The sequence below is a fragment of the Sinocyclocheilus anshuiensis genome, unplaced genomic scaffold, assembly GCF_001515605.1.
Source record: "Sinocyclocheilus anshuiensis isolate Anshui unplaced genomic scaffold, SAMN03320099.WGS_v1.1 scaffold112, whole genome shotgun sequence".
NCBI lineage: Eukaryota > Metazoa > Chordata > Actinopteri > Cypriniformes > Cyprinidae > Sinocyclocheilus > Sinocyclocheilus anshuiensis.
Window position 1 is genome coordinate 908,988 of NW_015557175.1, and position 15,280 is coordinate 924,267.

Consider the following 15,280-nt stretch of genomic DNA (forward strand, 5'->3'; position numbering starts at 1 on the left):
ATGTCGTATGCTTTCTCTATGTCAAAGACGACAGCCACTATACTCTCTCTATTTATTTGTGCTTTTCTTATTTCGTGTTCTAAACACACAGCCGGATCCATTGTATTTCTCCCTCTCCTAAAACCACTCTGATATTTGGATAAAAATGTATTATTTTCCACATGATACATTAACCTTTCATTCACCATTTTTTCCATTATCTTACCAATATTAGACGTCAAAGCAATAGGTCTATAATTTCCTGGATTTGTACAATCTTTCCCAGGTTTACGTATTGGAACTATCACCGCCTCCTTCCAACTTTGTGGTAATTTTCCTTCCTCCCAAATTTTATTGTACATTTTTAATAAAACATCCTTGGATAATTCACTGAGATGACTTATCATTAAATAGCAAATCTGATCCATACCTGGAGCTGATTTCCTGGTTTTTCTAAGAGCTCGATTTAACTCTGACTTCGTAAATGTCATATTTAGTTGATCATAATTGTATTCCTCATTCTGTATTATCTCTTTATACTGCTCCAACATCCTTTCCCTTCCTCTTTTTCCATCCTCACTAATATTGTCTGATTTATGTATTTTAACAAAATTGTTAGCCAACATTTCTGCTTTCTCTTCATCTTTTACAGCGGTTGTATCTCCATCCCTTAAAATTGGATACCCAAACTCTCTTTTTATCCCATTCATTCTTTTTATCATTCCCCATACTTGACCTATTTCTGTTTCCCTTCCCACTGTGTTACAAAATTTCCCCCAAAACTCTTTTTTTGTACATTTGATGATTCTCCTTACATTTGCTTGCTTCCTTTTATAGTCAATAAAATTCTGAAAACTATTATTATTTTTTAACATTTTAAAAGCTTTATTTCGAGATTTAATTGCTTGATCACATTCTTTTGTCCTCCAGTCACAAACCAGTTTATGCCAACCGCCGTAGACTCCAATCATGAACCCACGCGGAGCTTTAGCAAAACGTCCCGTCTGCTCCAAATGTCCGAAGCGCGCTGTTTGCCCCGCTCGCGCACCTCACTTACCGCTCCCCTCCTCCTGTTGTTAATGTTGTTCTTCTTTGTTTCTGTTGTTGAACGGCGCGCACAAATGACGTCGCTGTCGACCGGCTTACGTCACTTCTTAGTACACACTCTCGGTGCGAATGCAACCCTTTGATTCTCTCAGATCGCGTCTTTGATAATTCACACAGCGTGATTGTGAATCGCCGCCAGCTCCAGATATTTAGCATGCCAAATATTTCACGGGCGTCGGCGATTCCCTCAGATCGCGTCTTTGATAATTCACACTGCGTGATTGTCACTCGCGTGAACGAGCACCGATTTGCCTCCGATGTCGGGCATTTGTCGGCGATTTCGCAAAACCTGTCGGCGAGTGAAAAATCGGGCTAAAATCGTTCAGTGTGAACTCGGCATTAGGTTATTAAAAAAATTACCTACAGGGAACGTTCCCAGAACGTTCTTCTTTGGTTCCCAAAATAATAACCAAATGGGAACATTAGCGGAACGTTCTGTGTTTGTTGGGTAGTTACTTGAAACATTTAACCCGTTTACGCAACTCGCGTTACTTGTAATGCGTTACCCCAACACTGATGGATGGATGGATGGATAGATATTCACCTCATTGGCTTCACTCTGCTGCTGTTCCTTCTTTCGTCTTCTCTTCTCTTTCTTTTTGTCGTTATTTTGGTTGATCTTCCCGCTGGGAGATTTCCCCGAGCGGGGCTTCCCTGCTCCACGACCCACCTTAGGCTTCCCCGCATCCGAGTCCGAGTCCGAGTCCGAGTCGACCTGCAGCAGAGCGAAGCGGGACGCCGTGGTGGGCACCGAGATCGCCGCCGATGCCATCCTGAACCTGCCAAGCACACGATCGACACATCACGCCTGATTCAGCGCCGTCATGCTGGCGCAAACACTGATTTACGGCGAGAGCATTCACAAATCAGTGCTACATAGACACAGAGGAAAACAGAACAACATGCATGTAATGAACTGACAGAAACAAATAAAACCAGCTTTAAACTGCATTGCAAATCACAAATCTGTTTGCTGTAGAGTTATGGCACGTGTGTAGAGAATAAACGACATATTTAGGCTTTTTTTAAACACCCATATATACTGCGGTTGCAATCATCACATCATTTGATACCCCGAATGTCGCTAGCTTCGACTTTTTTTTAGCTCGCCAATGCTGAACACAAGTAACAACCGCGTGCTGTCGCTGTCATTGGTCCTGAACGCGTTTCATGCTCTTCAGCTCGTCTCGTGCAACTTAAACCTGAACCAAACAAACTTTCACCTGTTTAGGATTGTCGGTATCCTCAGCTTCGAGCAAACAGAAACTGCGAGCACACACAGACGAGAGTATGGCGGCCTGAACGGACACAAAAGCTTGGGTGGAAAATGCGGCCAGATAATAACCTGGCCCGGGTTAATGGAGCTGTTCTCACTCCAGGTGGCGCTCTGCGGCTCAGGAAGCCAACTCTCAATTCAGTCGCATCAGTTATCAAAATTATTTTTTTTTTGTGTCTCTTAAGATACTTGTATCCTAAAACTAATAATTATTTAATTTTATAAATGTAAATACTTGGCATGCATAGTAGTACGTGGCGCAGAAATGTATATAGAGCTATTACATTTATTTTTTTTTTTTTTATGCAGTAATCACAATGACTGTGGTTAGTCTACCCTAATCAACGAAGAGAAAAGCAATAGATACCGGTGTGGAAAATAATTCACGCCTGAATAAATGCAATGAAAAACTTTATTATGCACAAAAAGTTAAAACAAATGACGTTCAAATCCAGCTAACCAATTAGAAACGCCGTCCACGACCAAGCCCCGCCCATTACCTGTTTTCATGCCTAGGGTCATTCTGGTCACTTATTTTATAGGCCCGTCTGTAAGTGGTCAAAAGCGTTTTAAAAAGATGTACGAGCTCTATTGTATCATCAGTATATTGGACAGTACTCGTAGTTCTTGCTGTTCACACTTTTAATCACCCTAGTTGTAAAAGATCTTTTAAAAACTGAGCCTACAGTAAACCATCAAACTAGAACAAATTTCTTGTTTTAGTAGATTTGTAAACTGGTATCAACCATCAAAACTGTCTTAAATTCTGATTATTAAATCCCTTAATCCCTGATTTGACACTGATTAAGTTTTCAGTGTACATGATCCTTCAGAGATCATATGCTGGTTTGGTGTTCTTATTATCAATGCAGAAACCCGTTTTTGCTGCTTAATATTTTTTGTGGAAATTATAGAAAGTTCAAAAGTACACTTACTTAGAAATAGAAATTCCTGTAACAATATAAATGTCTTTTCAGTCATTTTTAAATCAGTTAAATGCATCCTTGCTGAATAAAAGTATTATTTTCTTAAAAAAATTAAAAATCTTAAAGTCTCTTAATCATTTTCACATAATATTAAAAAACACCACCGTCACACATATAAAAGACAAATTAAAGACTTTATTCCATGTGATAAATGTTATTAAACATATAGCCTATATATATTTTGAAGAATTTTAATTTTCAAAATTTGAAGCAGTCGAAAATATCCCTAAATGAAGAATTCATATGAATATTCCATATTTCGTGGCTATTTGATTCAAGCAAGCTTTTTTGGTTGATATTCCTCTCTTTAGATCTGGCTTCTCTACAGGACATTGTCTGTACTGTAGAGGACTGAGTTACTTTTTATGGAAAGTAATGTGTTACATACTCTTGGGTTACTTTTTCTCATCTGGGCTGGGCTTGCTTGTTTGTTTTTAATATAAAACATTTCTATTTTTGGCCAAAGTTAAAGCCCTTCCAAAACAAAAGTGAAACGAAAAAGCCTCAGGCTGAAGGAAATGTAAATTCACGTCTGTACAGTAGAGGGCGCAGCTCAAATAAACCTTTCAGCTCTGCTGCCGTTCTGGACTACATGAAGAATAGGACGCAGGAGAAGAAAGTTCAACACTCTTCAGCAATACAAAAAAGAAAAAAGAAACTAGACACAAATGTTATGTTTATCTAAAGTCATTGTTTGCTTATTAGTGTGGCTGAATTGGATCGTCAAGGGTCAGCCGCAAAAGACATTGGTTAATAAAATGGGATTAAGTACATAATGGATGTTTGTGTTATTTAACATATTGCAGGTTTGTGTCGTATTCTGAGTTCGCATTTTACTGTTCACTGTTTTTATTTATTCTGAGGAATACTGAATCTGTTTTTGTGTAAGTGAGATGAGTAAATGCATGTTCACATTTAGTCTAGATCTAACATCATAGCGCACACAACGCCTCTGCACTTACTTAAAATAATATACTTAACTGTGAATTGAATGCAATGTTTTCAGATACTTAAGTGCATGTCAATCGCAATTAAATGAAAAATGATTAAAGTTTATATTAAATGCATTTAGTTGAACTTAAAAGTGCTTATTTGACCCCCTTAAGTAGGACTATCTTTATATGCAATGTCATAAATACTTCTAGGTCAGTGGTTCTCAATTCCAGTCCTCGCGTTCCACCGCTCTGCATATTTTGCATGTCTCTCAATTTAAGACACCTGATTCAGATCACAAGCTCATTGGAAGAGAGCTCCACGCATTAACTGTGTTCCGACTGATAGGGTGCCTACACAGCATTCATTGCTCCCTACTCCTGAACACGGGAAATCCGTTAAAGGGTTAGTTCACCCAAAAATGAAAATAAGCCCATGAATTACTCACCCTCAAGTCATCCTAGGTGTATATGACTTTCTTCTTTCAGATGAATCCAGTCGGAGTTATATTAAAAATGGTCTTTGAACTTTCAAGCTGTTTAATGCCACTCAGCGGGTGTTGCATTGCTTCAGTCCAAAAGAAGTGAAATAAAAAGCGCCCATCCATAAAAAAAGTGTCTCACACGGCTCCGGGGGGTGAACAAAGGCCTCCTGTAGCGAATTGATGCGTTTTTGTAAGAAAAATATCCATATTCAAAACGTAATAATCATTTTAATGTAGCTTGCGCCAGCAGTCCTACACAGAAGCAGCTCCGGGCGGATGACGTATGAGGTCAGTGCTGCGCATGCTAGGATGCCTCGGGGGTGAGTAAAATGCATCTTAATTTCATTTTTGGGTGAACTAACCCTTTAAAGGTGACTACAGATGCACAGAAAATGCGCAAATATACGGTTTATAGAACAGTTGCAAAGCGTAAAAGCAAAAAAAAAAAAAAAAAAAAAAATATTGTTTCCATGTATTTCGTGAACAGATTATATTTTGTAAACGATTATATAACGTGGACCATACACCAGACCTTATTGATTTGGACATTTAAGCCACAATTGATAATGTATCATGCAAATTTGTAACGAAATAACAAAACAGCAAGTGATAGAAGTAGGGCCTATGTTGTTCAAAATGAATATGAAGTCTTCAGACACTTTCTGGCTGTCAAAGGGGGACTTTAATGAGAGAATTTCAACATGGTTTGTCTTTAAGCATATTAAAACGTTAAAAAGTAGATTTCCCCATATGGGGTCTTACTTAGTGACCTATGCTACACAATTAATGTGCATGCATGCTATAATAAAAACTGTGTCAGACAAAATGATAAAGTTGGTAATTTTCTTTGTCATAAACAAGGTGTGAAGCCATCAAGATTACTGTCGACCAAAGTGCAAACACGTCTGAGGCAACAATTCAACCTTTCACATTTTGCATTGTCTGCATAAATGTGCAAACAGAATAAGAGCACAGGACACAATTAACTGCAACTGGTCCAAGTGTAAGATATTTATTATTATTTACATGTGACTGCAATCTTTAACCCCCTTATTGAGATTGGAAATTAATGATGAATTATGTCACAAAATGTGAAAAAGTCCTGGACAATATGTCACCCTATAATCAAAATCAGAAAATTACATTTTGCATATAGAAAATTAAGCCTGTTTTTAGGGCCATAAGAGACTCTGTGGTTACATTATTTTCACATCCCACCAAAACCAGTTTACTAGAATGCAAAAAGTCTAATTTGGACAAATGCACAAAAACATATAACGGTTACAAACATTTGTGAAGTAGGCCTATACTGCTGGTATGTTTTTAATTATTAAGGAATGACTTCGTCCAGACAAGATGATTTACATTATATAGTACTGACATTATTTAATAATCGTATCACACCGGAAAAAAATGGCAATTCCTTTATTATTTCAGACAAATGACAAACTCTACAAATGTGCCTGGCTGGAGAACTTTAAGAGACAACTTGAGTAAAAAAATAAAGATAAGAAAAATAAAACAAAGAATAGGAGCGTATGAATTACCGTCCTGCTCTGACACAAATATGGTCTAAAACTTCAAATCCACTTTTGTTTTCTTCTTCTTTATTAAAAAAACAAAACAATAGTGGGCCTTCTTTTAGGATGGCAGACCTACAAAAAATTCCAGAGGTAGAGCAAATTTTTAAACACTAGATTTTAAAAACCCAGCAACAGACAGGAGAAAAAAAAAAAAACATACAACAAAGTACTGCAAGCCTTCAGTACCTGGTGAAAATATTATCTGTATTTCTGAGGATAAAACATTACACACATGGAACAGAGAGTGTGAAGGATATATTCTTATGTCCATAGTAATCATTTCCCATAGTATCATTGGATATTTACATTTCATTCTCTATCTAGCCGTTTTAGAACACTCAGAAAAACAAGTGAAGTGTAAAAAAATGAAAAAATAATAATTGTTGTGTGACTGTGCACATCCTGGATCAAGCGTTTGGAATAGTGGAAAAGTTTCATAACTCACAAAACATTCACTCCAAAAGGGAAAACAACAACAGCAGTTTTCTGCTCATCCAAGACTTCTGTGAAGTGATAGTTGGCCCATATAAAATTAATATTTATAAAAACAAAGCAAAAGAAAGAACAATCCCACAAAATCCAAAATCGAGGACAATCAGAGGGCTCGGGCTCGTACGATTCTATGAGAGATTCCTATGAAGGTGACAGACAGGGTCAGGCCATCACGTGCTGACGGGGACTTGAGCTGCAGCTGGATGGACATCCTGAGAAAGGTGGGCTGGTCAGTTCTGGCGTCCCAAGAGGTGTAGAGCGCTGGAGAACAGAACGTGTGAGAGAGACCATCAGCAAAGACTACAGATACACAAAGACGGTTCACTCCAATTACTTATGAATGGGAGAAACGGCATATTCCGCCATATTGCATATATGGTGGAATATGTGCCGCCTTCTAAATGAAAGAGCCAATTGCTGATTGGTAACGTCATTAGCTACGTCTCATTTCAGAAGCTGTGCCCTCCGGAGGTTGCATTTGTAGGCTGCATACGTCATCAAGGATAAGAAAAGTAACTGTATTTTACTGTAAAATATGTAAATACTGTAATTTCTTTTTACTTTGCAATTTAACAGTTACTTTACTTAAATGAGACTGCCCCGATGACGTATGCAGCCTTCAAATGCGACCTCCGGAGGACACAGCCTCCGAAATGAAGCCATTAGAGCCATTAGAGGCTCCGGTTCCCATAGAAACCTGAGACTGCGCCAGTGGATGTGTCTCATACCTGTTCTGTAACAGGTACTGAGCGTTCTGGATCTGGTCTTGGGTCCCGGTGATGGTGATGATGCGGTCCTCTGAACCCTGCAGGGGCTCGTCTATTTTGATTGAGGCTCCGGACTCATGGCGAATCTGCTTGATCCTCTGACCGCCTTTACCGATGATGGATCCCGCCAGCTGAGAATCACAGCAGAGGGAGGTAAACACGCGGTTCAGGTGTAAAGCGCATCGCATTACGGGCGATTTACTCACATCTTTAGGAATCGTCACTTGTGTGGTGATCACAGGACCTTCAGTGTAACTGCTCCTTCCACCTGAGAACACCGAGAGAGTGAAATCACCATAACATGACGGGAGATTTACAGCTGAAGAATTTTCAAGTTGGCCAGTTTTATAAACAGGATGGCATACTTACCAGACTGATAAGAGGAATCCCAAGATGAACTGTTGTCTGATTTGAGAAAAGCAAAATGAAATGGTAAATAATCTTATGCAAAGATGAAGACCTATTGTGTAAATTGGGCCACTCTTTTGATACGTCTTTTTAATGTCAACAAGTGTCTCAATTTAGTTGAATTCATTAAGTAAAATCACCTGTACTTAATACGCATTGACAAACATAAACTTTCTTTTAATCTAAAATTTTTAGATTACTCAACCCCTAAAGAGCATGAATGAATGAAAATTGAATGCAGAAAAGTAAATATGCATTTAAAGACAAACTTACCATATCCATCACTCTGTGAGAGAGAAGAGAACAGAAATGTGAGAATCAACAACCTCAAACACAAAATGAAAACAATGTGTCCATCCCTTTATTTCCATGGCAACTATCTACTCAATCATCATCAGTTACCCGGTAACACTTCAACTGCTTCAGCATTGGATGCTATTGTTAAGGAAACTTTTCCTTAAAGTTGCCATGAAACAGAAATTGCGAACGTCTTTCACATTGTGACATATATTAAACTCAAATAATGGAAGCTTGTTTCCATCACTGAATAAAAAAATAGTTATTGTGAATTTTTATCTAACAATTCTGAAATTTCTTCCCTCATAATTCTGAGTTTACATCTTGAATTTTTTTTTTGGGCCAGGAAATAAAAAAAGTAATTCCAACTTTTTTTTCTCACAATTCTGACATTTTTCTTGCAATTGCAAGTTTATATCTAACAATTTGAGTTAAAAATCGTGTTTGTATCTTGCAATTCTGAGCTTATCTCACAAAAAAAGTCATAATTATGAAATATAAACTCAATATTGATTGAATGATGATTTGATTTTGATTAAATATTACGAGGGCATGTTTTTTTTTTCTTTAAATGATGTAAACACACAAGTAATTTATAATGAACACTCCAACATTCCAAAAAATAAAGATTGCCAATTTTGATGTCATGGTGACTTGAAGTAACGTGACCCGTGGTTTTTAAAAGATCTAGTTTTGTGAGTCACGACTTGAAACTGAACTAAACATCATAAAATCACAAAGAGACTGAATACTGACCATGCTGCCTCCATAACGATCATTGCGCCCTCGTCTTTCCCCACTGGAGGAAAAAGCAATATGACAATAAGCCAATATCACATCCTACTAAAACAAATACTGTTCCACAACACCAAGCCAACATGACTGATAACCAGAGAAAGCTTATAGATAAAGAACTTACTGCCGCCGTTCGTCCATGTGGCCACGCTGGGAGCTGTAGGAGTACTGATCATCACTGTAAAAATAAAGAGACATACAGAATCCATAAACGGTCAAGACAAATCGAATAAATTTTTTGACTTTGGCAACTAGCATCGACTCGTCTAGACTGCAAATCAGAGGGGAAAATTTGAGCAAAGGTCGTGTGGTCTATTCCAGCATTCATATTTAAATGTAGTAGACATCTATCAAAGTGTCTCACCCTCTCCTGTGGTGTGGGGGTCCCATGGGAATGCTTCGGTGAGGACGACTCCCTCCTCTTCCCCCTCTCTGGGCTGGAGGGGGGCCCCTGCGTGGGCTCATGTCATTATAGTCTCTCCTGTTTTGCATGTGGTGACCGCCACGACCCCCGCTGGGGGGCATTCGATCAAAGCCTCCGCCGCTGCCACGCCCCCTCGAGGAGAAGCCACCCATAGGCCGACGGCCCCGATCTTCATGCATCATACTGAAGCCACCATAGTCATACGTCTCATCGTAAAAGTTAGGGTCGTACTGCTGAGCTCGACCTTTAATGGGAGCCTGGAGAGCCAGAGAGAGTTCATGAGAAACATGTCTAATGACACCTGGACACACAGCACTGGCAAACTATCTCAATCTGACCTCCACAATGAGCTCCAGCATGGTCTTAATGCACTGCACCACCCGCTCCGCTTTGCCCCCCACGAGCACCACGCGGTCAGTGGACTGAGGACAGCACTCCTGAAAGAGTTTGATGGTGGTCTGGGTGCTCTGGAAGAAAGAAAAAAAGATTTATCAGCACAGGAAACTCATATTCTATAGATAAAATTCTCATCAATGTCTTACTTCACGAAGTTCCTTAATCTTAGCGCCCTTCACGCCAATGATGCTCCCAGCTAGACTCTGATGGATTAGCATCCTCAGTTCGCAGTCAAAGTCCACATCATTATGATGTTGATACTGCTCCAATCAATTAGAGAGGAGAATCCAATGTAATTCAAATGTAATAATATATATGCGCACACACACATTTACAGATACACTTTTTTTTGTTTTGAAAAATATATATACATTGGTTGTGTTGTTTTTTAAAACTTTTTCTTTATGTATACGTTGGTCATATTTAAAAAAAAAACTTAAATAAAAATTGGGTCTAAAAATGATAATTTTATATACAAGGAGTGTAATGGTTAATGTATTCATACTGAAAATTTTCGGAAGGGGTCTTTTGGAAGCATTGTTTTAACCACTGCACATGTAGAACTTCTCTGTGTGGAATATATTTTGAAAAAAAAAAAAAATTGGGAAGAATATAATATAATTACATTTTTAAAATAACATTTTTGAAAACATTTTATACATAAATGTATATATTTTTTAATAAAATTAATCATTTTTAAAAGTCAAACTTCAATACTGAACAAACAATTGTAAAAAATAATTTGATGACTCGTTTGAATTTTGGGAAGAAAAAAAAAATTTCACCTCTTCCAGAGTAGGTATGACCTTCAGCAATATCTCAGCCACCGTGGGAATATCTGCACTGACACTTAGGATTCTGTCAAAGTAATGAATCGCATTCCGTGAGAGGAGAGAAGAGAACCGATATTAGACACGCAAACAGTACCATCAGTGCTTTTGTTAGTGCATTTAACAGTGAGGCGAGGGAACACCAGACCCCAAAGAGAGTCATGGAGTCATGCACTCCTTTGTCAAAGGGGAGTGGAGAACACAGGAAAACAAAGAAAAACAAACTGAAGCTCCTTCCTGTTGCTGAAATGTCAAGATACAGGGAAGGTCAGATATGCAGCGTGACAGAGGGAGATTAAAACTGATAGAGGGGTGACAAAGTGCAGAGAGAGACAGAGACAATGGCAGAGATGAACATGAATGAAGCAGGAGCTCCAGATCCAGCAGAGAAGAGCAGAGACAGATGAACAGACCGGGAGTGGAGTAAAGTTCAAAAGTCAAACAATACAACGGACAAAAGGGAGAAATGTAATTTACACTGCCCCTTCACCCTCAATAAATTCAGCCTTGTATTAGCAAGAAACCTTAAAAATGAGAACTGTGGAGGAAGGACATTTCCCAAAGGTACACAAAAAGCTACTTCAGAGAATGTTTCTGTCATAGGAGAGGGGAAAAGGGTGGGAAAGGGCCTCCTTGCATGACAGAAAAGGCATTTGAACACAGTAAAACAGTTAATAATGATAGTCATGGCAGCATCATACTCATGTTTCATGGCAGTAAGGGAGTAGTTTGTACATTAAGGATGTTAAAACAGTTCTGATATTGGCAATAACAGAGCTGATATGACTTGGAGGTTGGAGTATCTGAGTGGCACGTACCGCTCGGGCCCACTGCTGTCTGGGACTGACACAGTGGCATTGTACTGCAGGGGGCGGGGCCAAGCACCCAGAGCAATCAAGCACACGGATGTCAATCAAGTAAGCCGCCCAATAGGAAGGGCGCGATTATGGGTGTGGCCAACCAGGGAGTCAGGAGGTCAGGCGGCAACGCAGGTGAGCGGTATGAGTCGATCCGGAATATGGGAATTGGCCAAAAATGAACAGAAAAATAAAAACAAGGAAAAGGGGAGAGGGAGTGGAAAAGGAATACATTTTTTAATTGGAAACACTTTCAGTGTGACTTTCAATTCTCAATGTTGGAGGAGAATGGAGAACAGGAGAGGAACAGAGATTATGAGAATATATACTAGGCCAAATACTACTTCAGCCAGTATCATAGATACAGTAGAATGTGGGGTATTTATGATACAAAGCACTGCTTTTGTAACACAAACTGCCTTGGTTCCACAAAATCAATTTTTTTCTTTGGACTGAGATGATGTGTTTAAAGTGTTCTGTTGGTTTTAATACATATATTAAAATATAACCCAGTTCTAGACATGTGAGCTCCACCTACCACAGTGTGTGTTGCATGGAAAGAGTGAGAATGTGCAAACTAAACAGAAGAGTACTCACATCTGTACGTAGAGCTTTAATATTCTTCCCACCCTTTCCGATCACTGCTCCGGCATTCTGGAGAGAAGAGCCAGTCAGCAATAGCATTGAGGTACAGCAACTCAAAAGTGATGGGAAAATCAGCAACTTACTTTGCTCTGTAGCAGAATTCTGAGCTCCACCATGTCGTCAGAGTTTCGGGATCGCTTATGAGGCTGGTCCTCCTCCGTATCCTCAGCAGAACGCTTACCTGAAACGACATTCATAATACATTGATTTATATTACAAGCTATCAGAATTTCATCTTAATTTGTGGCCCTAAATATACCAGCATCTGCACCGAATTGCACATTTTTGCTCAGTTTGGACATCTGAATAAAATCGCTGTGTTTTTTTCCCCTTGAGCCTGAGCTCCATATTCTCCTACATCAGGGCTGTCCAAACTCGGTCCTGGAGGGCCAGTGTCCTGCAGAGTTTAGCTCCAACCCTAATTAAACACACCTGAACCAGCTAATCAAGCTCTTACTAGGCATAGAAACTTCCAGTCAGGCAGGTGTGCTGAGGCAAGTTGGAGCTAAACTCTGCAGGACACCGGCCCTCCAGGACCGAGTTTGGACAGCCCTGTCCTACAACATACGAGCCAAAAAAGCACGACATATCAAACATGATATTCAAAAATAAAAAATCTTTAGATTTTGTCTAAAGGTTCAATAAACTCATACGTTACAAAAACATTTTTTTCCAGGACTTTACAGGGTTTAACAAGATACTGCATGAAAAAAGTATGGTTGGATTTTATCCAGTAGGAAGTGAAAACCGAGCAAGGATATATATAAATATATATTTTATTTTTTTGGAAAAAGCATGCACAATAACATTCATTACATTGATTCAATTTCCATTTCATTAAAAATTAAAAGAATGAATGAAAGAAAGAAAACAAGAAAGAAAGAGAAATCACTGGACCTTACCATTACTCTCTTTGAAAGTCTCCTCTTCCTGTGGGTCATTTTCTGGCTCCATTATCTATCTACAACAAGCGGAGATGAACAGCCCTCTCTGTCCAAACGGATATCTACAAGAAAAAAAACAAACAGTGCATGAATGAATACATTATTTGACCTGACAGGATGCTAGTTCCAACCTTGTGTGTATAATCATTTTAGTGATCTTATCATAATGAACAGTGCTCTTTGTCGACTGAGCATGATTGGGGCAAAACACAGGAGGAGGAAGGATTAAAACAACTATATAATGAGTTATAAAACAAAAGAAGAACTGAATCTAAATATTCTGGTAGTTGTTCTCCTACAATGGAAAAAATGATGTACTGAAATGCAAGAACATTCAAAATTAAACAACTTATTTACTGCCTGGTAAAGTACAGGAAGACAAGCCTACACTTGGGTTGTGTCTCAAACTCTATTGCGCTGCCTAACGTTACCCAGACAGCACTGTGTGCAGCACAAGCGCATATGAGTGTCCAAACGCTCACAAACTATTCGCCAAATGGTTGCTAACGTTGTTGTGTAGATAGGAAGCTCGCTGTGTTTGATTACGGTCAAATTAATTCGTTAGTCGCCATCTTCCTGTAACGTTACTGGATCTGCTGCCTGACTGGCTAATTAACAATGGACGCTTTCAGAAAGCTAACGAGCTAGCTAACTAACGTTACCATAAAGTATGTTTGTTTGTTTTTCACCAAACTAGACTCATGTTTATTACGCTCGTGGTAAACGAAAAATAGTAATACAATAAATACAAAAATAAAAGCCACACGAGGGATAGCAACTGGGGAAATTACTTGGTTGCTAGCTTCCTTTAGCTAACAGAGATGAAGCTAGCTAACGGGTCTAACTTAGCAAGAAAACATAATGCAAATTGCGACCGTGTGCACGAAAAGTACCTCAATGATTTAGGATTGTGAACTTGTTTAACACTGGAATATACTGGTTAATTGCGTAGAAACAATAATAAGGTGATTTTTGTGTGTCAGGAAATGCATCTACCGACCTGTTCCTGTCGTCCTCCCCCTTCGCAAGCTACGACACAGTGACGCACAGAATCTTTCCAGCGCCGCTGGAACGCGGACCAATGAAAGCGCCTCCCTCCACAAAAGAAACGCGCTCTGATTGGTCCAAACCGCAGCAGAACCGGGACTCCAGAAGTGTCACGGACAATCATTGGTCAAAAGAAACGTCAACTTCTAAGAACACTTTTTATGATTAGCTAGCACGACTTTTTGATGTGTCGCAAAGCGCTTTTTTTTGACATGAGCCAACTGTGGTTTCTTTGCAAGTTACCTAATGAAGTATTAATATCAGTAAAGTAGTCAGGAGACGCCCTGTAGTGTAGGTTATGACTCCAGTACACTCATTAGAGCGAAGTGGCCTTCTCACATTAGGCTGCATGCGGAGTGATTTTCTGGTAAGGATGAGTTTGTCTGATCATAAAACGGTTGTAAATAGCAGTGTTGTGTGTAAAATGCGTTACTAAGTTATTAGTTACAGTAATTTAATTACTTTTCCAATGAAAAAGTAAAGTAAGGGATTACTCTTAAATTTTCTGTAATTTAATTAGTTACTTCTGATGTAATTGCATTAAAAACTGCAGAATTTAGACAAATGCTACGTAAAGCAATAGTGTACTTAACATCAAAAATGTAGCTTCTAATATTAAAATGTACGTGTTTAATGTTAGATTCTCCCTTTAAATACTTTGGTCAATTTATGCAATTTTATATCATTTATTTGAAAGAATTAAAAGAGCTGATTCATGTCTATCCTTGTATTGTTCAACTGGTCGAGATTGATATGGGAGTTGCAAACTAGTAATAAGTAATCCAATACTTTTTAGAGAAAGTATGTAGTACTAGTACACTGTTAAAGATGTAATTAGTAGTAGCTAGTAATTAATTACTTTTTTTAAAGAGTATTTTACCAAATACTGGTAAATAGTATAGTGTAGTGTAATAGAGTGTAGTAAGTTGCAAATTGTATAGTATGTCTTTTATTTGAAAAAGTATAAAAATTGTTTCTAATGATCACTATTATATACATATTGCAACAAAGTTTATATATATATATATAT

At 38.6% G+C, this 15,280-nt stretch overlaps 3 protein-coding genes across 7 annotated transcripts in view; 1 reads left to right on the top strand and 2 right to left on the bottom strand.

Annotated features, from left to right (window-relative positions):
* Positions 1-2,414, bottom strand: part of LOC107678454 (G kinase-anchoring protein 1-like) — a 26,686-nt gene extending 24,272 nt beyond the window's left edge. Inside the window, exons 1-2 of one of the 2 annotated variants that reach the window (XM_016473729.1) lie at positions 2,310-2,414; positions 1,631-1,865 (exon numbers count right to left, since the gene is read on the bottom strand). In XM_016473729.1, coding sequence (XP_016329215.1) covers positions 1,631-1,858 — 228 coding nt within the window. In that variant the 5' untranslated portion in view covers positions 1,859-1,865; positions 2,310-2,414. Of the gene's footprint in view, positions 1-1,630; positions 1,866-2,159; positions 2,281-2,309 lie in introns of those variants that run through there. The other variant, XM_016473730.1, reaches the window with a different exon arrangement.
* A 3,760-nt stretch (positions 2,415-6,174) lies between these two features.
* Positions 6,175-14,295, bottom strand: LOC107678442 (heterogeneous nuclear ribonucleoprotein K-like). Of its 4 annotated transcripts, none has more exons than XM_016473714.1 (17): positions 14,204-14,295; positions 13,162-13,265; positions 12,343-12,440; positions 12,212-12,268; positions 11,576-11,619; positions 10,713-10,785; positions 10,433-10,495; positions 10,074-10,187; positions 9,870-9,998; positions 9,472-9,788; positions 9,232-9,285; positions 9,069-9,111; positions 8,289-8,301; positions 7,977-8,012; positions 7,814-7,875; positions 7,569-7,738; positions 6,175-7,101 (listed from the first exon to the last, which is right to left on the bottom strand). In XM_016473714.1, exons 2-17 carry the CDS (start codon positions 13,211-13,213, stop codon positions 7,071-7,073), a joined length of 1,356 nt encoding a protein of 451 aa, XP_016329200.1. In that variant the 5' UTR covers positions 13,214-13,265; positions 14,204-14,295; the 3' UTR covers positions 6,175-7,070. The 4 variants fall into 4 exon arrangements, with proteins under 4 accessions (XP_016329200.1, XP_016329202.1, XP_016329201.1 ...); XM_016473716.1 differs by lacking the exon at positions 14,204-14,295 and adding an exon at positions 14,097-14,167; XM_016473715.1 differs by lacking the exon at positions 14,204-14,295 and adding an exon at positions 13,592-13,710.
* Positions 14,296-14,438: 143 nt separating this feature from the next.
* The window catches only part of LOC107678385 (recQ-mediated genome instability protein 1-like), a 3,225-nt gene continuing 2,383 nt past the window's right edge, over positions 14,439-15,280 (top strand). Inside the window, exon 1 of the mRNA XM_016473622.1 lies at positions 14,439-14,617. The gene's annotated coding sequence lies outside the window, so the exon portion shown is untranslated. The remainder of the gene's footprint in view (positions 14,618-15,280) is intronic.

What these genes read in the sequence shown, in the direction of transcription:
- LOC107678442 (XM_016473714.1), bottom strand. Translation starts at nt 13,213, where the DNA reads ATGGAGCCAGAAAATGACCCACAGGAAGAGGAGACTTTCAAAGAGAGT. An exon ending in AGATTAAGGAACTTCGTGAA is followed by an intron (nt 9,999 to 10,073) that starts GTAAGACATTGA and finishes TCTTTCTTCCAG; the next exon opens with AGCACCCAGACCACCATCAA. An exon ending in CAGTACCTGTTACAGAACAG is followed by an intron (nt 7,102 to 7,568) that starts GTATGAGACACA and finishes TCTGTTCTCCAG; the next exon opens with CGCTCTACACCTCTTGGGAC.